Source organism: Protopterus annectens, chromosome 6.part0, assembly GCF_019279795.1.
Source record: "Protopterus annectens isolate FY-2018-M chromosome 6.part0, PAN1.0, whole genome shotgun sequence".
Classification (NCBI taxonomy): domain Eukaryota; kingdom Metazoa; phylum Chordata; order Ceratodontiformes; family Protopteridae; genus Protopterus; species Protopterus annectens.
Window position 1 is genome coordinate 939,277,748 of NC_056737.1, and position 23,122 is coordinate 939,300,869.

The following is a 23,122-nucleotide window of genomic DNA, read 5'->3' on the forward strand; positions in this document are numbered from 1 at the left end:
AAAACTGACCAGCTTCTGGTAGCATATGCAACAGGAAGGGAAGGAAAAGCAATTTCAAAACAGACAATCTCCAAGTGGATAGGAAATTGCATCAGATTCTGTTACTCCTACCATGGAAAGCAAACTCCACAGAACATAAGGCCTCATTCTACAAGGGCTACAGCCACTACCACAGCTTTCTTACGAGGAGTGGCTACCAAGGACATTATAGAGGCTGCTACTTGGACCTCCGTGCATACATTTGCCAAGCATTATAACTTACCTTTATACTCTAGATCCCGAGCAGGGTTTGCCACTGCTGTTTTGCAAGGGATCCTAACTACACCATAATTTCTTCTTCCTCCTCCCCTAGTTTGGCTATGGTATTCTACCCATTTGTAAGGACTGCAGATGCATCCTTGAAGGACATAGTACAGTTTTGTACCTACCATAAATGTAGATGTCCGAACAGGAATGCATCTGCAGTCAGGATTACCCACCCTCCTTCCCCTCTGTGGTATTCCTAGGGTATTTGCCCATCTAATAGCTAGCTGGGGGGGATCTCTTATGGTGTATTTGTTTGTATATATGTACATACATGCTTATTTTTTGTGTTTGCCTTCTACTATTTTGAAACATTGGCATTTATCCAAAATTTAGCTATCCAAGAGGGCAACTGGCATCTGGGGCAAGAAACACTGAAGAAAATGGCGTCGGCTGATGCCTTTATACCCGAAGAACTGCAGCTATGACGTCGGGTGAAGTGCGACACCAGCCGAGGCCAGACCCAGACTTTGGAATCCGGCCGACCGAAGGGCTGCCTGACGACAGGACAACCCATTTGTAAGGACTGCAGATGCATTCCTGTTCGGACATCTACATTTATGGTAGGTACAAAACTGTACTCTGTCAATCCTCGTCTACCTTTAACCTTAGCATAATTAAGTCTTCCATAAATATTTCCATTTGTACTATTTCTTGATTTCCACATTGCTCTGCTATATACACATTTTTATAAAATTTCCAGAATATCTCTTAAAACCACTGCAGGATCTCAGTTTTTTTTTTCTTGTTATAGGTTTCCTAAGTTTGGCGACAACACTTTCAACATTCTGTTGTCTAATTTGTTGTGCTAATAGTTTTTGTGCTGTGTAATTATCAAAAATAGTAGCTAACTGCAGTCTTTCTGAAGTCAAGCATATTACCCAAATACTCCCTTATTTTCTGTGTAGCATTCTGCATTTGCTCCTCCTGTTGTTCTGTGAGATTCCCCTTATATCTCTTTCTCTTTTATTTTGACCCTGTTATTAAACTCCATTTTTAATTTATCCCAGTTACTAGTTATAAATTCTGAATATATTGGTCTCTTCCTTAATAACTCTCGAAAAATTTCCACTTCCCATTCTTTAAATTCCTCTCTTTTTAACAGATAGGTGGGAAATCGGCAGTGTCTTATTTTTAATTCATTACCCTGCATTTTTATCTTAGTTTTTATTGGTGCATGATCAGAAATAGTTATTGGATGTGTCAAAGCTTTCAGTTAAATGTACATGTTCCTGTGAAATATAATTTCTGTCTAGTCTAGCCCAGTTATAGTACCTTGATGAATAATATGGAAATTCTCTCCAAATTTCTACTACTGAATTCACACCTTCTATGCCAAATATTTTCATAAATTTCTTCAGAAACTGACCCTCTTTTGTTATATTGTCCCTTCTAGGTCCCCCTGATGCATCTTCATTATTGCAAATCGAATTCCGGTCTCCACCTATAAATAATATTCCCTGCTGAAAACTGATTATTTCTCCCCAAATTTTCTTACACTCCATACTAACAGTTTTCAGTAGAATATAAATATGTGCCATTGTAATCCCTCTTTCTACCACAAATCTTCCATTTTTGTCTTTTTTCCTCATCTATCACTATTGGAGTCCCTTTAGCAATTAGTATAATTACTCTCCTTTTCCTCTGTCCCTGATATTCTCCTGAATATCCATTAAGAAATCCTCACACGTCAAATTTACATGCTCAGTTCTTTCCAAATGTGTCTCCCATAGCATTGCTATTTGCACTCTGCATTTCTTAATATAATTCAATACTCTTTACTTTTTATCTGCATCTGTAAGGCCGTTCACTTTCCATGATAATGTGGATAGCATAGCCATCATAATAAAAAGCTGTTGTTCCCATATATTATACATGAAAGTGATTTGGATGTGTATTTGTAGCTTTTGTGTGACATGTATATACTAATGTTTGGCAAGCTGATCTTTTGTACAGTAACTTAGAACAAAAAACAGAACGGAAACATGACAGCAAAAACTTCCAATGAGTCAATAAACCAGATGATAAAATGTTGTTTTAATCCATAAAATGTATGTTAGCGCTTTCACAAATACAATTTGCTTCCTCAGACCAATACTAACAGAAAAATATAAACTAAATAGTAAAAAAGCACTATGTTTTATGGATTAAAACAACATTTTATCAACTGGTTTATTGGTTCAATGGAAGTTTTTGCTGCCGTGTTTCTGTTCTGTTTCTGTTTTGTTCTAAGTTATTTTGCTATTTTTGACCAGAACAGTTAATTGCTGCAAGGTTTCTGTTTCCTGATCGTTTGTACAGTTGTTTCTTCTTATCTCCATTTGAACCTGTTTCACATTTTTCAAAACTTATTGTTTTAATGAAAATTCTCACACCCCCATCCCATAGTAACTTGGAACAAGCACATAAACTATGTATATCTTCAAAACATGAAGTTTAACCCAACAGAAGTGAACAATTGCCCCAAATTGACAGCTGCACCTGTAGACATTGGTTACTCATGCTAAAGCACATGCTACAGCCTGTGCTCCCACTTGCACTGATTGCTGTCTGTTCTTTTCTTATCTCTCTTCTTTCCCAAATATGAAAAACAGCTTGTATGCTTTCAGAAAACATTAACTTTTGTTTTTTTGTTTAGAATTGTTATAGTTTAATCTTCAATAAAAATATTTAGAAAAAAATAAAACGTTAACTTTTAGCACTAAGAAAAAAAATTACTGACTATCTTTAAATAAAACGAAATTGTACACTGTTCTATTAACTGCATTAAAGTATTAAGGCTACCAGGGAGGTTCTTGCCTCTTAGTCATGTCCCATAATTTCAAACATTTTTTTCATTAACTGCTTGCTCTACATTTAAATTTTGCATTTCCCTCAGTAAAGAATACTCAGAATTCTCAAGATTATCCCATATGAAGGGTATCTGATAACTGTCTTCTTTATCTGTATCTGTTTCATTTGTAACCTTATAGTTTCTTTGTGCCTCTTTCCAGAAGCTGGTAGAGTGCCTCTGATGCCTTGATCCAATGTTGTCTATTTTCATCTGATTCAACTATGGGTTATCAGATCCGACTGTATCAGACCTTAGCAGACTCTTAAGCTCTTCGGTTCAAGGGCTTTGACTCCTCCCTTAACCATAATTCCCTGAACTCCACCTAAGTACCTCAGATTTTGTTTTGCAGCCGGAAGTGCTCGGTTGTGCATCGTGGGCTCCTGTATATATGTGTGTATATATATATATATATATATATATATATATATATATATATATATATATATATATATATATATATCCTTGTAATCATTTGAAATGCTGGGACCCACTAGAGTGAGTCTTGAAATACAGAGACTTGTTGTTGTGTCTTTCGGCTTTTCCCGGTTAGGGGTCGCCACAGTGGAACTCTGGCCCGCTAATGATTGGCAGTAGATTTTTACGTGCCGAGTTGCTAGCCCTGATGCACAACCTTCAACTAAGGAACGCCCATTCACACATGTCTCCACGCAGAAGACGCTTTAACTGAGAATCGAACCGGACAGCGTCTTACTGTGAGGCGACTGAAAGAATGGACTTACATGTACTAAGTCTGAGATACTATTTCACAGAATATTCCCTTTTTCTCCAAGTTATGTTGATCTCAGAGTTGTTATATTTAAGTTTGTGGGGGGTTCGGGGGGAGCTTGACCCCTGCAAAAAGAAGTTTTAAGGAGTAAAGTGATTTTCAAAATTCGCACTTCTGTGTTCTTGGCCCTTTTTTTCCGGCTTGTCAGCACTCATCATTTTGAGTTCCAACATTTCAATAGGGATTTTACCTTTTTTTCTTCTCCTGCCTTTACTGAGAGTCTGCTGTTAGTGTTAGAGTTTGTTAATGTTAGGTACATTACAATTTATACGATTTATTTAGTGTGCTGTGTTCTTTTCTGCTTATAATATTAGATATTTGGATATTTATATTTATACAGTTAGTATAGTCACTGTTCAGACATATTTAGTGCTTCAAGGTCTTTGCGTGTGCGCGTGTGTGTGTGTATGTGTGTGTGTGTGTGCGTGCACGCTTGTTTCTTCAGTAATGACTGACAGGGTTTTAAAAAATGTACAGAGTGTGGGCTCAAGCTCCCTCTTTAGGAACCATACTCTTTGTGTGTTTATTGTTTGGGTGCTGCCCAACTTTGACATTCAGTATCAGACCTGCTCCTCCTTTAGCTCTTGTGCTTTACAGACTAGAAGGGAAAAGCTAATTGTAAAAAGTCTCCTTCCTCCTCAAACTGGGTCTGCCATCCCTTTCATTTCCTCTGCTGTCTCTGTGCCCGCCAATAAGGATAACAAGATCAAAGCGAAATAGAAAGAAAAGGACAACGCAGAGGAGGTCAAGAAATACAAACAAAAGGATAAAGACAATGAAAAGACAAAGGAAAAGGAGAACTCGGACTCTGAGAAGTCCCATAAGCATTCCTGGATCCTGACACTCTCTCGTCAGCTTTACATCCAGAGGTGCCACAATATTTGAAGCCGATAGTGCCTCACATCTGTCCATCTCCTCCTTGGTCCAAATTCTCTCTGGGCCTGATAAGTCTCAGACTGTACTCGTGGATACTTCATGAAAGAAGGTACTCTAGACCACCTTTGATGGTGGTGGTGTCCAGGATACCAAGAAGCCTGACCAAACAGGATGTCAACAAGATGATGAGAAAGTTCCACAGAATACAGTTTCAGCTCAGGGTTCTCTCGGTACGTGGGAATGTACAGAGTGCTGGGCCATCTACCCTTCCTCCTCTATCTTATCCAGTCTTTATCCTCCCCTTGTACCTGGTTATCTCAGATACAATCTGTTCCAGATCATCTTTGCCCGAGCAGACAGTACAGCTAACTTCAACTCTGACAGGTTCCCTTCCTCTTTCAGCCCAACATGTTCAGATCCAGAAGATTCTTGAAACCAAAGCTTCTTTGGTATAGCACCAAGGGATGGGCCTGTATCAAAGTTGTCAGAGCCATGCCATCTTCTCGGTGCCTTGGCTCTTGATAGCTCAGCTCTGAAGTTGGCCTTGGGGTCGAGGCCTCGTGGTTCCAAGGTTTCCTTCCTGAGGACAGGAGGGCTGTGGCAAAGCCATTAGCATCATCAGCCTTTGAGACTTCTGAGCGAGTTGTCTCAATAGTGAGGGAAAAGGTACATCCATCCAGTTTTTCTGTTATAACCCCGACTAGAATCAGCTTCTACCTCCCATCCTCCTGTCAGAGAGGACAGTCAGTTCCATGGGCTTCTCAGGCTACCTGCTACATAAGCTCCCAGTATGATTCAGAACCTTCTGATCCACTATCGGAACTGGTTCACAGGAAACAGACATGCAAGCAGAAGCAGGTAGTCTCTTCTCCAGAGTCCATCACTCCATCACAGAAGAGACAAACTTGGATGAAGGTGAAGGCTCCCCTAGACCCTCCCAAAAGATGTCACCTTTGGCAAGATCCTTGACTTGATGAAGCAGAGCAGGGAATGGTCCACAGATAACCCTTTTCCAGACAAGTCTGTGGTCCTGGAAGCCTTTTGTTTTGGCCCATCTTCCTGCTAGGTGGTACTGCCTATTGACACAGTCATTAACTTAATGGCTCAGTGGGCATGGATGGACCCTGTCATGGTGGAATCCATCCCTAAGAAGCTGGACAGGACTCTAGCAGCACCAGCAGACTGGAAACACTGGAGAAAAATTCCACCAATGGACATGATGGTAGTAGTAGCAGCCAAAAAAAGGGAACTATGAGAAGAAAGTTGCTCAGTCCATCCCCCTAATAGAGAGTCTAAGGCTATGGACCAGTTTGGGAAATGGTCATAAGCTTTGGCGACCTTTGCCCTTAGAGTGCTAAATTATTTAGCCCATGTCACCAGATTTCAGAGGGATCTGACCAAGGAGATTTCCAAGTCTGTCGGGTATCTTGCCTGTAGACGTTCTGAAGACAGTGGACTCCCAGCTTTTTACCCTCCAGTCTACCTCCAACATAGCCATGCAACTGCTTTCCAACTCAGCTGATGGCACAGTGAGAGCAGCAGGCACCAGCATTACCATTTCTTGGTGTACGTAGATGCATTTATGAGATTTTGAAGAAAGCTTTGACACCTTTCATTAATGCCCCCTTCAGTGGGTCCACCCTATTTGGACCTAAAGTGAAAGAAACACTAACCAGGAGTCAGAAGGATGGCTAATCTCTCTCTCTCTCTGTGCAGCGATAATTTGCTTCTTCACTCCCCAGAGATCCTAATCTTGAAATCAGCAGGCTAGGAGGAAGATGTGGTTCAGAAAAACACAGAGCTCTTACTAGAAAACTCCTGGTGATAAATCTGCTCAGTGTAGAGTAGGAAACAATAATGAAGGTCACCCTAGAGGCAGAAGTGCATGACACAACGGGGGTTTTCACGTGCCCTTTACTGAGAAGCTCTTTCAGCACCCCTGTAGGGTTGCCCAACTACTGCACTTTGGAGGCAGTTGGAGGCATTTGTCTCTTTACCCACAAGCCTAGCAACCATAATCACAAATTTTGGGTGGTAAGCATTATTTTCAGAAACTATTCCATACAATTTCTCTTTCTGCCATCAAGAAGAAAGTTCCCAACAATTCCACCCAGTCAGTGGGAACTCACAGCTGCAGCGATATCCAAGCTGCTAGAAAAAAAGTGTCATCCAACCAGTCCCTGAAGACCAGTTAGAATCCAGAGTCTACTCAAAGTTCTTTTTAGTACCCATGAAAACAGGGGACCTCAAACCCATTCTGGAGCTGAACCATTTGAATTAGTATATCAAGGAGACACAATTCCTGATGGTCACACTTCAGTCCATTTTGTCTGTGCTGAGGAATGTCTGCATAGATGTGCTGCATAGATCTCAAGGATGCTTACCACCATAAGAAAATAGCGAAACATTCAAAGAGACTTCTCTGTTTTTGGCTGGGAGCCAACCATTATTAATTCAGAGCCCTGTTCTTCGGTCTCACCACAGCCCCAGGGTATTCACTAAGTTGATGGCAACATTGGCAGCCCATCTTTGCGTGCTAGGGATTCAAGTTTTGCCATACATCGATGATTGGCTCCTGACCACTACGTCCAGAAACCTGTTATCACACCATCATGATTTTCTCCTCCAGGTGATTCGGGTCCTAAGGATCACAGTCACTCTAACCAAAAATCATCTGAAGTCTTCTTAACAGATAGGATTTATTGGATGACACCTGGAAAAAAAGTTTGCGGATTACCCAACTTCCCAACTCCAGGGTGCTTTCCCTGCATCTCACTGCCCCTGAAGTTCTACATTACCCCTTCACACCAGCAAGACTAATTCTTCATATATTGGGTCTAAAGGCTTCCAAAATTCTCATGGTTCTTTTGGCCAGGTTTTACATAAAACTGCTTCAGTGGACTATAGCAGTGTAGTGGTCCCAAATATATCATCCACTTCATGCAAGTATTCTGCTGACTCAAATTTGGGAGCAACAAATATCCAGGTGAATGGCATTTCATTTGGTGGTAGAAGGATGTCTGTTCCTTATGAACCCCCCTGTGTGGTAGTAACAATGAATAAATCCTTTCTAGGGTGTGGGTAGCATTTTGAAGGGAAGACAGACCAGAGCACTTGGTCACATACAGAGGTCAACCTTCACATCAGTGTTCTGGAGATGAGGGCAGTCCTCCTAGTGCTGCAGGCCTTTCAGGATGCCCTCCCCAGGCGTGTAATATTGGCACAGACAAGACAATATGCTTGTGGTTTAGCAAATCAACAAACTGGGAGGAACATGCTCTTATCCCTTGTATTCAGAAGCTATGAGAGTCTGGCAGTGGATGATGTCTTAAACAGTGCGTTCTAATAGCAAAGTATGTCATTGAGCAGATCTATTTTAATGTCTCATGAGTGGTCCCTCAATCCAACAGTGACAACTTCAATGTTCAGTCTCTAGAGCCAACCTTGCTGCAACCTCTTTGCATCCTACCTAAACAACAAATACAGCAGTTACTTTGCAGTCATCAAGGGATGCTGTAGTCCACAAATGGCCTCCAGGTCTCCTCTGTGCCTCTTCCTCCATTGCCTTTGATAAACATGTTCATACAGAAAGGAAGAATGTGCAAGACCAAGGTTTCCTCATTAAACCTTTCTGGCCTTGACAAATGTGGTTGCCCTTCCTGTAGCTTCTACTAGTACATCGTCCATGGATCCAGGAACATTATCTAGATCTGTTAACACACATGTCCAGACTGCCTCCTCTGAACTAGAAAAAACAGGAAGTTAACTGGTTAGATGTTCTTTGTGTTTCACTGTTGCAGTTCTGACATGTGGGATTTCCTGCTGTGGAAGCCCTTGGCTGGCCCGACTACCACAGTAAAAATCTCCCGCCTTCCAGGGCTGGTGGACACCCTACCCTGATGTTAATATGTTTGGGTATAAAGGGATCCAGTTGCAGCCATGACACCAGTCTTTCTTGCCATCGGATCCCGAAGCAGTGTTTCAGTGCATCAGTCGGTCCACACCAGAGAAAAGTCTTCTCAAGCTATGCACCCAGTTGGGGAACTCTTTTTTTCTGCTTTATCTCATGTCAAATAAGGTTAACAATTGTCTCCAATGTGGTAAGCAAATCCCACACCAAGGCTTTCATACTTTGTGTGCTACCTGTCTAGGCCCGGATCACGATATCACTAGTTGTTTTTGTGCCCATTTCATTTCTAGGACTTTTAGGCATCGGGCCAAAATCTTAGCTAGGCATCTTAGTCTGCAGTCGTCCTCACATCATTTGATAGCATCTGCTGGTCGTCCTGAGGTTGAGCTCCTTAAGCATAAGAAAGACAAGGAAAAAAGACTTAAGTTTAGGGCCTTGGACAACAACCATTCACTGTCGGCCAGTCCCCCGAGGCTCATTATCGCTGAGGAAGGCGAAGCACTTTCGCAGCCCCCTTCTGTGAGCAAGGTGGTGGCACAGGCCTCTGTCACGATCCATACGGAGTCCGACATGCTGTCTGGTCCCTCAGCTTCTACACAGGCCTTGGTTTTCAATTTGTCTGTTGGGTCTGGAGTCATTCAACAAACCTCAGCTTCTGATGAGCAATCTTGCACAGGCAATGTTCCTTCTAGGCATCAGCCTGGATTGGTTTTGTCTTACAAAGAGACTGGTGTCTGGATGGCAGATGTATGTAGGCCCAAGGCTAGAGGTATTCCTAAGAAGGGCTCTACCTCAGGTCCCTTGCCTAGGCCTACCGGCTCCCACCCACCAGGTTATCAGCAAGACCTGATCGGGCTAGTTGAGGACCTCATCTCCTTAGAGCTAGGCAACCCCCTTTGCAGTGTTCCCCAGAGGTTTTCTCTGAATCTACTGATTCAGATGAGGATTTTGACCAGGAGGAGTCTGTCTTTGAGGAGGGAACCTTCCTTACTTCCTATGAAGATTCAGATTCTGAGGAGATTCTGCCTTCAGCTTCTTATCCTGAAGACATATAATTTGGGGAAACACCCCATGCCATGAAGAAGCATTTCCAACGGGAGATACAGGAATACCCACAATCCAAAAAGTGGGTTAGGGAGTTCCTAGAACTCCCAGAACACAAACCTTTGGATATTTCTCCTGTATTGGAGGTGGTAGAGGATGTTATTTTATAGACTGTTCCCTGAAGCCAGAGACTCCAGCCCCTCGAAAACCAAATGGGGTTTGCAGGGTGCTAGACTCACATAAATACCTCTTCAAAAACCCACTCCAGGTCACAAGGAACAAAGTTCAGCTCTTTTAAGAACCCTTTACCTACTGACAAGGAAAGCAGAGAACTTGATGGGTTTGGTAAAAAAAAGTCTATACTTCAGCCACCCTAGCCATGAGGGCCCTTAACTGCCAGTCTCATATGATAAAATACCAACAAAGTATTTTCGATAAAATGAAACAAAAAAAATGTTTTCCCTGGAGGACAGGAACATTTCCAAATAATTGTTGGACCTTTGCCATTCCAACTCCCTGATGGCTAGATACTCTTTACACTGTGGCTATGATGCTATGAAGACCTGTAGCCGAGCATCTCCATCTGGCACTGTTATTAGAAGGCATGCTTGGCTTAAGGAACAGACCCTACCAAACCATATCAAATCCAAACTTCTAGATTCAACCCTGGATAAGGACTTTCTTTTCGGGCCAAAGGCTGAGGTTGTGCTAAAAAAGAAGGAAGATAAAGCAAAATCTATGCAAACTTTAAAGGACTTCCTTCAAGTTCAGCTCCTAGGTTTAGTAGCAGTTTTCCCACTAAACAATGGTCCTTTCCCTCTCAATTAAAAGGCAGCTAGAGGAAACCTCGGAAGGAAAGGCCTCAAAGGCAGAAGCAATCACAAAGGCCCAGACAGTGGTCTTCAGGAACCCCCAGGCAGGAGAGATCTAGGCCATAGGGCCCTGGCAGAGAGCAGCAATGATTTTTTCTTTTGCATCTGAAGAAATGTCACTGAATAAAATGTCCAAAAGTAGACCAGACAAACTCTGTACTACTGTATCTGTTATTCTGTATTTGTCTCAGAACAAATTCTTGCCAAACAGTTAATTCTGTCAGAGCTATTTCAATTCTATAACACAACTAGACAGATGAGGAGACTAAGGCACACTTAGTCTAAACATCACCACTGAATGAAACATACTGTCCAGTTTGTATACTCTTTTCAACCAATGTTATTTTTAATGTCCTTGTGACTTGTTCTTCTGGTTTCTGTCTGTGTCATGAAAAAGTCCATGGTTATTTCATGCCCTTTTTTGGTCCTCGCTGTATCTGAAGACTTCACAAAAGTCTTTCCACATCATCTTTGCGTCACTTGACCTGTCTGCATATTATTTATTTCTGCATCTGAAAGCCAAGAAAGTCAACTTCCTTTTTTTCTATAACAGGATGCCTTTACAGTAATGCCCACAGCTATATGATATTAATATCTAAGCTGAACATAACTGTTCTTGCAAAGCAAGCATATTTTGAAAACTGTTGTTTAGCCTTGCACATTTCCTTTCACTGTACACACAGTATATTGAGGAAAAGCATTTTAATTTACACAATATCTATCAATTCCCACTTTTTTTATTTAAGACCCATATAAATTGTAAGGCAATTTACAACAGAACATGATCTTTAGAACTTTGAATCCCTTGGTCTGTTGCAACATACGAATTCCTTGCATTCAATGCTATTTTTTATACAGTGTTACATTACCTACGGCTGTAACTTGATTAATATTTTTATTAATTTTTAACTGCATGTATGCTTCCTTAAGCAAGTTGTCAGTCTTGCAGTTACACACAAGCATTTCAAAATCTTGTCAAATTAACCCTTGCTTTACAAGGCAAAACCTTGTATTTGAGGAAAATGTGATCTTTTGTACTTAATAGCCTTTTCTCATTGTTAACAACAGTTACTTGTTTGACAGTTTTATAACACATCTCCTATGTTATATCTGAGATAGCTCCATAAGTTGCATTTGCTATCAACTTTGTAACTTTTCAAATTGCATTAGTGGCACCATACCAGTGAAAAATTCAGTTTCTGAAATAACACCATTTCCTGTGTCCAGCTGTTTTAAAATTTCCCTTTTTGTTATTAACCACCCTCTTTTTCTGGTGATTTTTTACCTTGTCCTCTGGTAATGTGTGAGTAATTCTCATTATTGGAACTGCATACTCTGTGTAACAGAATTTCTTTTCTTTCATCTGTTTCTTAAAAGTAGTAGTATGTGTTAACTCCCATGCTGTTTTTATTTTTATACTCAAGCTTTTTTACATGACCATAGTTCTTTTGAAAACAGTGTATCCCTTTTTCTATTTCCATCAACTGTACGCGTTTTTTTATGGCTGATTGATTCTTTAAACATAAAACCTGTATGTGTAACCTCTACAGGGACTGCATGTAATGGCATTTTCCCCCTGTAAGGAATGTGGCTAAAAACTCAACAATTTGACTTGTCACATGCCTTTGCAAACAAATTTTGCATGTCCAAAATATATTGAAATCAGGTATCCGATCACGATGTCCCTGTTCTCATGATTTATTATATCTGAGTATCTCTCCCCATTTTTTCTTTGCAACTGTTTTAGATTGCCTTGTCTTGTTCATAGATTGCTATTATAGAAACAAATTTAAACTTTTGTAAGACTGTTACTGTACCGATACTGTTTGATTGTTATTAACTTACACTGATTTTTATGAATCAACATGGTGTGCTGCTTTTGCTTGGATTTTTATTTGCTGAAAAATGCTATTTGTAATGACTCTGTACTTTACTACCTGTATGTATTCCTGTGTATTATTACCCAGATGGCAGTTACTCCAGTTTGACTAATGATGTTTTTGCTGTTCTAGTTTGTTTATAAGACTGTTTGCTGTTATATTTTATGTAATACATTCTTTTGAAAATATGACATTACAGTCACTGTTTTTTACCAGTATTGATCCTGTTTGCTGTATGCATAAGGTGCCTTTGGAGACATACTGTACTTTTAATGTGGGGGGGTTGACCCTCTCGTTACTATAGAACCTTTTGTCATTTAGAATTTGTCATAGGTACTGCCTTAAATTTTACCCCATTTCCAGATATAGATGTGGACTTGCATACCCACCATTTAATTGCATTGTTTAGTTTTGCATATACCATTTGCACTACTGTAAATGTATTTACTGTATTTGTATTAACTTTAACTTTACATTGTATCTGTATTAACTTTAACTTTATGTCTGTATGGCTGTAGGTTATTTGTGTGTTTATTCTGAATCTGTCCTGGCTTATTAAACTAGTAAAGTATTTTTTTTGTCTTTTACTGTCCCCTTTGTTTAATTAATTAACACTTGTTTTGTATACTAACATTGTTTTCCATTGCTTTAAAAGATCCCTGTAGCTGCCAACTGATAACCTGTATTTTGTTAATTTATTGCTTTAATGCCTATTGCCTGCCATGATCTGGTATTTCATAGGGTATACTTTATTTTTATGTATCCCTCTGTGTTTGTTCCTGTGACTGATTCTCCCTTAATGTATTTTCTTTATCTTGATTTCTTTCCCTATTTTTGGGTTTTGAAGAAGCATTGTTTGTAATATGAACAATTCTGTTTAATGTGGCCTATTTTCTGTACAAGTAAAACATATTACCTGTTTTTTTTAACTTTGTTGTACATCTGTCTGTAACCCTGGTGGAGCAGAAGCTGAACGTGTTCCCCCTGTGTTTTTTATATCAGACCATGTATTACATCCCCTTCCTTTCACCACATGGTCTACAAGCTGTTTTTGTATATTTCCTATGTGCATCTGCAGTACTGCGTACTTTTTCATCAGACCATATATTACATCCCCTTCCTTTCACCACGTAGTGTACAAGCTGTTTTTGTACATTTCCTATGTGCATCTGCAATACTGTATACTTTTTTAAACTGTTTAGCACTCTGGCTTAATCTGTGAGTCTGTATCTGTCTGTCAGGCAGAAACTGATTTTAAAGCTGCATATGCATTTTGCAGAATGTCATTAGCTGTTTGAATGAACTGCTTTAACATAACATCTTGCCTGACCAAAACATTGTTTTGTTTTTTTCTGTCATGCCATTTAGACTGTCTGTAAAACAGTTACGCGAGTCTAGACACTCACCTGTTTTAGCTGCCTGCTTTGCTTTGCCATTTGCCAAAGCATTTACTGTAGCCTTTCCTGTATATTTTTTTATGTGCTTTGATTTTGACAATACTAAACTTTCGCTGTAAATCATTTTGGGAATGAATGCCTATAACTCTTGTACTGGAGCATGTTTTAGGGGTTTGCCAACACTGTTGATGAATGTCCTTCAGACACAAACTGGCATGTATAAATGCAAAAAAAAAAAAAAACTTTTAAATAAAGCATTATTTGAAATAGACCTCAGTGTATGTCAGCCATTGTTTAAATGCCAACATATTGAAACAGAATTATTATTATTTTTTTGTCTTGCCACTGAGGTAGAGTCTGTAATAAACAAGACTATTGAGATATATCAGCAGGAGAAATAACTGTCATTTCTGCTTAACTCTGCCCAATGTAAACTTTGCTGGGCTTCTTTTAACTGTCTTGTCAGATTAACCTCTGTACTTTGTGCCTTTAGTAAATGTTGTTGGGCTCCATCTGATTGTTACGTTAAACCAGAAATGTCATTATGTAAAGTCTGAATGCTATGCTGAGTCTGTTCCTCTAAATGGCATTATTGTCCCTTACTACTGTCTGTAGGAAAATTTTGAAAAGCTGTGAAAACCTTTTCTTTAAAAGGTTAATATTGATAGCAAACTGTACTATGTTAGAACTTTTTTCTGTTTGTGCATTTGTAATATTTACTATAAATAACATTTGTATGTAGTCTATTACATTATTAACAATAATTGCATACTCTTGTACTGTATGAGATTTAGGTGACTGCAGAAGGTACATTTAACTGTTGCTTATGTGAAGAACTAACAACTCTAGAATCAAACAGATTGTTTAACAGAATAGGATATATCTTATGGTATGGCTTGCATACTAGACTCCTGTGACAAGACAGACAGAAGTTAGGAAAGTTACTTCCACATGTACATTTTGTGTGTGGATTATAGGCATTTATACATTTACAAACACAGCTGTTATCTAATGTCTGAACATCAAACATTTCAGATTTACATTTTATGTCTAACACAGAAGGTTGAACCATGTGCATTTATATATACAATATGTGGGCACTGTAAAGTTAATTGTCTGTACTTCCATCCATGTTATAACTGTGAAGAAAGTACCGTAATTTATGCAGAAGACAAGCAGGTGATCAGGCTGAAGTCAATCTGGAAAAGGACGGTGTTTCTCTACAGAAGAATTGTAGGTGGTCTGATGCAGGACAGCTTCCACTGCGGCGCTCTGTGTCCACCAATGAAATACTGGAACTGTTTCTCTGTTAAAGCACTGGAACTGTCCGTCTGTTGAACTAATGTAGTAAGTAGTAGGGATCCCTCTGTAATATTAACTGCTGGTAACAGATATATGGTCACAGTCACTGGCCAAGGCTCACCACTGAAGAAATGTATTTCTTTCTTTACTGAAGAAAATGTCCAAAAATAGACCAGACAAACTCCGTACTACTGTATCTGTTATACTTTATTTGTCTCGGAACAAATTCTTGCCAAACAGTTAATTCTGTCAGAGCTATTTCAATTCTATTATAACACAGATAGACAGATGAATAGACTAAGGCACACTTAGTCTAAAACATCACTACTGAATAAAACATACTGTCCAGTTTATATACTCTTTTCAACCAATGTTATTTTTAATGTCCTTGTGACTTGTTCTTCTGGTTTCTGTCTGTGTCATGAAAAAGTCCATGGTTATTTCATGCCCTTTTTTGGTCCTCGCTGTATCTGAAGACTTCTCAAAAGTCTCTCCACATCATCTTTGCGTCACTTGACCTGTCTGCATATTATTTATTTATTTCTGCATCTGAAAGCCAAGAAAGTCAACTTCCTTTTTTTCTGTAACAGGATGCATTTACAGTAATGCCCACGACGATATGTTATTAATATCTAAGCTGAACATAACTGTTCTTACAAAGCAAGCATATTATTTTGAAAACTGTTGTTTGGACTTGCACATTTCCTTTCACTGTACACACAGTATATTGGGGAAAAGCATTTTAATTTACACAATATCTATCAGTTTGCAGAACAAAAGAACACAGTACTTTTATAGCACTGCTTATAAAAAGAATAGAAACATAAAGTATAAATAACAAAACAAAAGTAGGATAACATTATTGTATACGTGAACACTGCATCCACTTAGCTTATTACTTTCTTACACATACTCAGTCATTTTGTTTAATTCAACCTCCATGTTTAGCAGGTTCTTACCAAACAGGCTATGGTTTTTGCATCATATTCATTTCAAGACTTGTGACATCAGACATTTTCTTATTCTTAATAAATCATCATAATCATGCATGCCTGCTGTTGACACGAAAAATAAAGCCTGTTCTATGCTAAGACATTATGAAACATCCAAATTACATTTTGCATCGATTTTAAACTCGTTTTCATTAAAACTATAATACACGACATCATCACATGTTCTGCTTCCAATGCCACTCCATTGGCATAGGGTGGTAAAGTCCTGACTACAACCTAGGCAACCTGGGTTTAATTAGTGTCTTGAGCAACTGACATAGTGGCAGGAAGGGATGGGCATTACCATCCTGGGGATGATGGGCAGACCCATGAGCACCTAATGTGTCTGTCTTTGGTGGAGGTTGAGGAAGACACATTAATAGGCGTGCTTAAATTGTGGTGTAGGGTGGAGACAAGGCTGAGCTGCTGCAGAGACAGAAGGATACACTGCACATTTCCATTGCATGCTCCTTTCCCCCAGGGGCATACCATTTGGTCTGGAAAGGGAGGGGGAAATGGGTAGGTCGTAAGTAAACCCTCTCCAATGGATGCACAGACATGACAAACCCCCGGATGCTTAGTTCTTCAACCAGCCCCAGCAACACCAGATTAAATCTGGGGAGGGGGTAAGCAGCTTCTAGACCTGGTGTGGACAGATACAGGAATACTAGGTCAGTATAATAAAGTGGCAATGGTGGTAAGGAGCCAAAAAAATATTCAGCTTATTTTCCAATAGCAATGCAGTTTAAGAAAGGCAGTGTATAAACGTGAGCTAGTACTCTAAGATTCAGTTGTCTGCCTTATGATCTGCTGTGCCAGTGATTCAGTTTCTTTGTTTTAAAATTCAAAATCTATGAACCTATGCACCCCTGCGATCACTTCATTGGCTCTGCTTGACAGAGGATCAGTTCATTAATCAATGGGACGGTGAAAGCCGACACACTCTGGCTAGGCTTATAAATGCCCTCGGGCAGATAGCCTAGTACCTACCTATGAACCTAAAATTAAATGGGGAATATATCAACTACATGTCACCTATATATTTTTAAAGTCAGAACTACAAGTTTTTTAGTCATCTTTCTATATATTCATATGTCCCTGCCAACAACATATATATCGGTGCTTTATTATTTTTTTTCTTGTTTGCAAGAAGTGTGTTTGCTCAATGGTTTGGAGGGGTTAAACCAAAAGGCCCAGCAGCTAGCTACAGTCCTGCATTGTGGTGCATTACTTTATGGCATACGCTGATGTGCACCCACCCAAGCATGGGTTCTTCAGAAAAAAATGCCAAGCTGAAATAGAAGAGAAGATTAACCCAGTCATGGACCCTGATAGATCAGCTGATACTGTAGAAACATATTAGTTATTTATAGTTGCCATTATTTCTGAGTTTCAGTGTTTTCATACATTGAGTAAATTCTTAAATTAAGATTTATTGCATCAGTTATTAGCAGTTAAGTTTATTTATTTATTTATGTTTTTACTTATACACTTTTCAATAACAGGAGCAAATGGAAAAAGACAAACAGCAGAGTGAAGTGAAGTCCAGTGAAAAATTTGTGGACAAAAAACGTAAGTTTCATTTATTATCTAGTTTTGTAACATTATCAGTGCAGTCCCTTAGAAATACTAAGCCTTATAAAGGAGACTAGTTAGTCAAATGGTTGGCTTCTTTGTTACCAGCAACAGTCACAGAACATACTTCCATAGACTTTAGAAGGTGTAGTCCATTGTTTTGAGAGATGGCTCATTAAGAATCAGTTAATCAAGCTGATTATCTGTGAAAATTGACTGAGTTTTGTTTTGTCAGTCATACTAAGAAAGAAAGGGGAACAGTTTATGTAGAGATCAGAGTTTTGCTCTTTTTCCATGGTATGATCTTGTAGTTAATGTATTTAAGTGATAAGGGATGTGGGAGTTATTGCTTCCCATGTGGGTGGTGCGGAGTGTAGCCTCTAATGTAGGGAATGCAGGGTGGCCTGCAAAACACACTTTCATCAGTTCCAACAGGCTGGTCTTGTCAACAGCTTGAACTTGATCATTTTTTTCTCAATGATATGGCTGTCAGAATAAGAGTCCAGCCCGTATTAAAATACTTTTGTTTTTTGGTGTGCATCTGTGATGGTGGTAGATGCATAGTTTCAGGTCTGTGGTACTAGACAAGAGTCTCAGTACTGTAACAGCAGAATAATAAAAGACTATTGGAATAGCTTTGTTATTTGTCCCTGGGCACATGTTGGTATTTTTTCTAGGTGATTTTTGTCAACATGCCTGCCTGTCATCCAGAATCTTCCAATGAGACTTAAACTCAGTTGTTCCCCAGTACTATATGTATTTATTTGAGGTGAAAGCCAACCAGAGAAGATGTTATCCATACATCCTTAACCACAAGGACTGACAGTCATTCATGGCTGGTGACAACATAATAGGACACATTTCTGGTGCAAGTCTTTAGCATTTTGGAAGCTGTCAGGATGGATTTCTTCAAATAGAATTATTTCAGACATTGTTTCTATGTAAACTAGGACAAACAATGTAATTGTGTTCTGTAAAATGATGTCAAATATGCTGTAGCTTAAAAGCATAGCTATGCTTTGTTAGACTGCAGTGTAAACAAAAGATATTATCAAATGTTTCATGACTAAAAACGTAGTTCAAAACATTGTAAAGACAAATAGGTCAATGTTAAGCTAAGACCTTGCTTTATTACATATTCTGTATAAAGTATTCAAGCGTAAATAATAATTACTAGGTGTAATAACATAAAAAATGTGTTCAAAAATTAAAAAAAGAAACTTTTCAAAAGGGTAATATACTAAGCTGTCATTATAAAACCTAAAAATTTAAATAATGTAGTGGTCAGCTAAAAAGTGCATATTGTAATTTAAAATATATTAAAAAAACACACATAAGCTAAAACAAAGGCTGATTTTGTACTGTGCATGTATATTTAAGATACCGATTAGTCTGCCATGTTTAGATTTGTTTTTGTAATTCTCAAAATGGTGCTATTCTTTTGAGTAACTCAAACCTGTTTTGATACAACATGTTTGACTCCAGAAGTGTTATTCAAAATAAACTACCATCAAATTGTCAGTGAAGAGCCACCCAAGAGTAATAAAAGAAACAAAATATTGTGTGTTAATTGGAACAGCAGAAATTTTAGGTTTTTGTGCCCTGAGGCATTTGTATGGTAGTATAGACATCTATTTTAGGACACAAATGGCATATGTTGTTCTCAAGACTCAGCTTTGCTTAAATCAAGAAAATTTCTACAAGCTGCAGTGCTACAGCTCTGAATCCATGAGTTCTAAATTCAATGAGGACTTAAATTAACTGAGTTCGAGTCAATGAGGGTGCAACCAAATGAAAAATTTTAAAGTAAGTGTTTTTGCAGAGGATAAATGCACTCAAAACCAAGTTTATATATACCAATTCCATGGTCATAGAAGCACTAAAGGAAGGAAAAAATAAAGGGAGAAAAGAATCACTGCAAACTCACAGTTAGAAACTCCGCTAGCAGTAATTTCTTATAAAGACAGTGATCTGAGAGTTCAGTATATAAGGAAGCTGAACTTGTCCACAAGAAAACTGTTCCTTTTACACTGGACAAGGTGTCGTCTGCTAAAACATTCCACAGTTTGGATATTCCACTTATAGACATTTGTTCATAAATTTATTTTCATACTTTAGTAATGTATTACATCATATAGATGTACCTGATTCATTCATCCTGGCATGATTCTCATTTCCAGATGATTTTACATACTGAAACTAATTTCCCAGTTTGTAGTGGCGCTTTGCTTGCAAAACATTGCTGCAGTACAATGTCTTTTAGCTTTTCCTGGTTAGGGGTCGCCACAGCAGATCACCAGACCACAGATTGATTGGCAGTGGTGTTTTTACAGTGTCGAATTACCAGCCCAGCACCCAGCCTTCACAGAAGGCACACACATACACACACACACAGCTACCTGCATGTCTTTAAAACTCACTCAGCTGCAGAGAGGACATGCAGACTCCGCACAGAAAACACTCCAGCTGAGAATCGAACCTCTTCTGTGATGTGACAACGCTAATCACTGCACCACCACAGCCGATTTCAAAACATTGCATATAAGATTTCTATTTATTCTTGCTAACTCTTTGTAGTAATATCTATTTTTCTTCATGCTGGTCACTAGACATTGATTTTGAAGGAATATATTTTTAGATTTAAAAGGCTCTAGTTTTCACTCCTCAGTAGTTATCACCTCCCTCATGGAATTATGCTTATGTTCTCAGACCAGTTGTTATTATGACTTTCAAGTCATCTTGTTAAGGGGTTTGTGACAATATTTCATATCATACTCCTGTCTCCCTACAGCTTCTTCTATTACAGCTTAAATCTCAGTCACACATGGTCCCTTGGTAGGTACCTGTGTAAATTTGTTGAATATCATTTAATGGCTTTCTTCTGTGTTTTATTTTTGGATTTGCCATTGCCTTGAAAACTTTTAATTGATTTAGTTGCATGAGTCTAGATATTCTTAACTGTATTCCTTAATTTTATTTTGCATTTCAAACATATATTAAGTTTATCCAGAATTTAATCATAGCAGGAGTGTGGTATACAAGTTACGCAGATAACGGATATGATAAATGTTCAAACTAATTTACGTCCTACAAACTCCAACTCGAAAAATCCAAACTGATAAAAAAGAGGACCGTGAGATACCACTGAGCAAATTCTTTAATGATTTGAGCGCTTTCGTCAGGTGTTCACCCCTAGACTTCTTCAGAATACATTAACAAAATCACACACATTCCTGGCCATTTAAATACAAAATGTTGCAGTCACATGATGTTAAAACAATCAATACACTGGTTAAAATTTCACTATACATTTTAAAATGAACATGACTGAATATGCCATTGCCTAGTTAATAAGCCATGAAATCTTGAATACATAATTAATAAAAAACAAACTATACCTATTATTTAAACAGTAATAACGTGAAACCATGTTATAAATAAAGGCACTTACTGGATGTGTGTCTATGCATTTACAACATTAGTACTAAATTAGTACTAAACGGGACAACCTGCTGCATAAAACATTCATTGAATGTTTTATTTTATTTTGTTGTTTTGTTGTAACCCTTTTCATCCCCTGTTAATGTATATAATGCAAGATAATGGTAAAAATACTCTTGAAGATCAAAACCATGTTGTTGGTGAACCTCCCCTTATATTTATCAAGAAAAATGAAACTCCGATTTGAGTTTCAAGTAACTGGAAATGGACAGTGTTTTTATTTATAACATGGTTTCACGTTATTAGTTTTTAAATAATATGAATAGTTTTTTATTAATTATGTATTCAAGATTTCAAGGCTTATTAACTAGGCAATGGCATATTCAGTCATGTTCATTTCAAAATGTATAGCAAAGTTTTAACCAGTGTATTGATTGTTTTAACATCATGTGACTGCAACATTTTGTATTTAACTGGCCAGGAATGTGTGTGATTTTGTTAATGTATTCTGAAGAAGTCTAGGGGCGAACGCCTGACAAACGCGCTCAATTCATTAAAGAATTTGCCCAGTGGTATCTCACGGTCCTCTTTTTTATTAACTTACGTCCTATCTGTAATCCTGATATGGACATATATATGCTAGACTGGTATCATCCATTGTTTTCATGTTTTTTTTCCATTGGCCATCATTACCCATGGACTCACAGGAACTAATATAGGCACACACACACACACACACACACACACACACACACACACACACACACGGTTCAGTAATTTTACTAAAGAAATAGCTAACACTGCTGCCTAAATTAATTTTATACCTTCCACTTCCAGTGAGTATATGACACTGCCTGGAAATATATCAGCATGGAATAGTTGACTGTTAAACTGACTTTTCCCAAAGAAGATTGTGTAGTTGGTTGTAAGATACTTATTATAATAGTAGCTGTAACAAAAAAAGCCTCCATCCCTCAATCCTCCTAGTGTGATTTACAATAACCCACGACTGGGTGTGGGTAATGCTGGATTTACCCACGGTTGGTGTGGTTTGGTCACGAGGGCGAAGCCTGAGTGGTCAAACAAAGCCAACCGTGGGTAGATCCAGTGTTACCCACACCCAGAAGTGGGTTATTGCTATTATACAATGACATTATTTAAGAAAAAAAATTACTTTTCTTAAATAATGGCATTGTATAATGCCTCTTTGCTGCCCTTCTGCAGCTGTCTGGTATTCTGCGGCAGTTCTGATGTACTGCGCATGCATATGCCTACGCAGTACATCAGAGCTGTGGGCAAAAGCAATGGAAAAAGCAAGATCTCCGTTGCTTTTTACAAACTGTTTCGCTATGTTAAATGGGTTTAACATAGAGAGACAGCTTTAAAAAAGCAATGGAGATCTCCGTTGCTTTTTTTAAAGCTGTCTTGCTATGTTAAACCCATTTAACATAGCGAGACAGTTTTGAAAAAAGCAACGGAGAAAGCAAGATCTCTGTTGCTTTTTACAAACTGTCTCGCTATGTTAAAGGAGTTTAACATAGCGAGACAGCTTTAAAAGAAGCAACGGACAATCTCTGTTGCTTTTTTTAAAGCTGTCTCGCTATGTTAAACTCCTTTAACATAGTGAGACAGTGTGAAGCAATGGAGATCTTGCGTTCTCCGTTGCTGTAAAAGAGTTATAGTAATGGGACCTTTTTCCATTACTATAACTCTGATTTACAACGTGCATGTTGACCAATCAGCGTGCACGTTTTTGAATATTAATGGGGGGTCGTTGTATAAATGTAGTTAATATTGAAACTGATGTAATTTATAAATGTCATGTGGTTTCTTTTTATGGTTTATTGGAAGAATTCTGAATCTCTTTTGTTTCTGTACATTACCATTTTGCTGTTTTTTAGACATACAGC

The 23,122-nt window shown here is 38.5% G+C and overlaps 1 protein-coding gene across 1 annotated transcript in view; it reads left to right on the plus strand.

Annotated features, from left to right (window-relative positions):
- PPP4R4 (protein phosphatase 4 regulatory subunit 4) overlaps positions 1–23,122 on the plus strand; it is a 2,733,238-nt gene that overhangs the window by 2,655,505 nt on the left and 54,611 nt on the right. Inside the window, exon 20 of the mRNA XM_044073596.1 lies at positions 17,702–17,768. Coding sequence (XP_043929531.1) covers positions 17,702–17,768 — 67 coding nt within the window. The remainder of the gene's footprint in view (positions 1–17,701; positions 17,769–23,122) is intronic.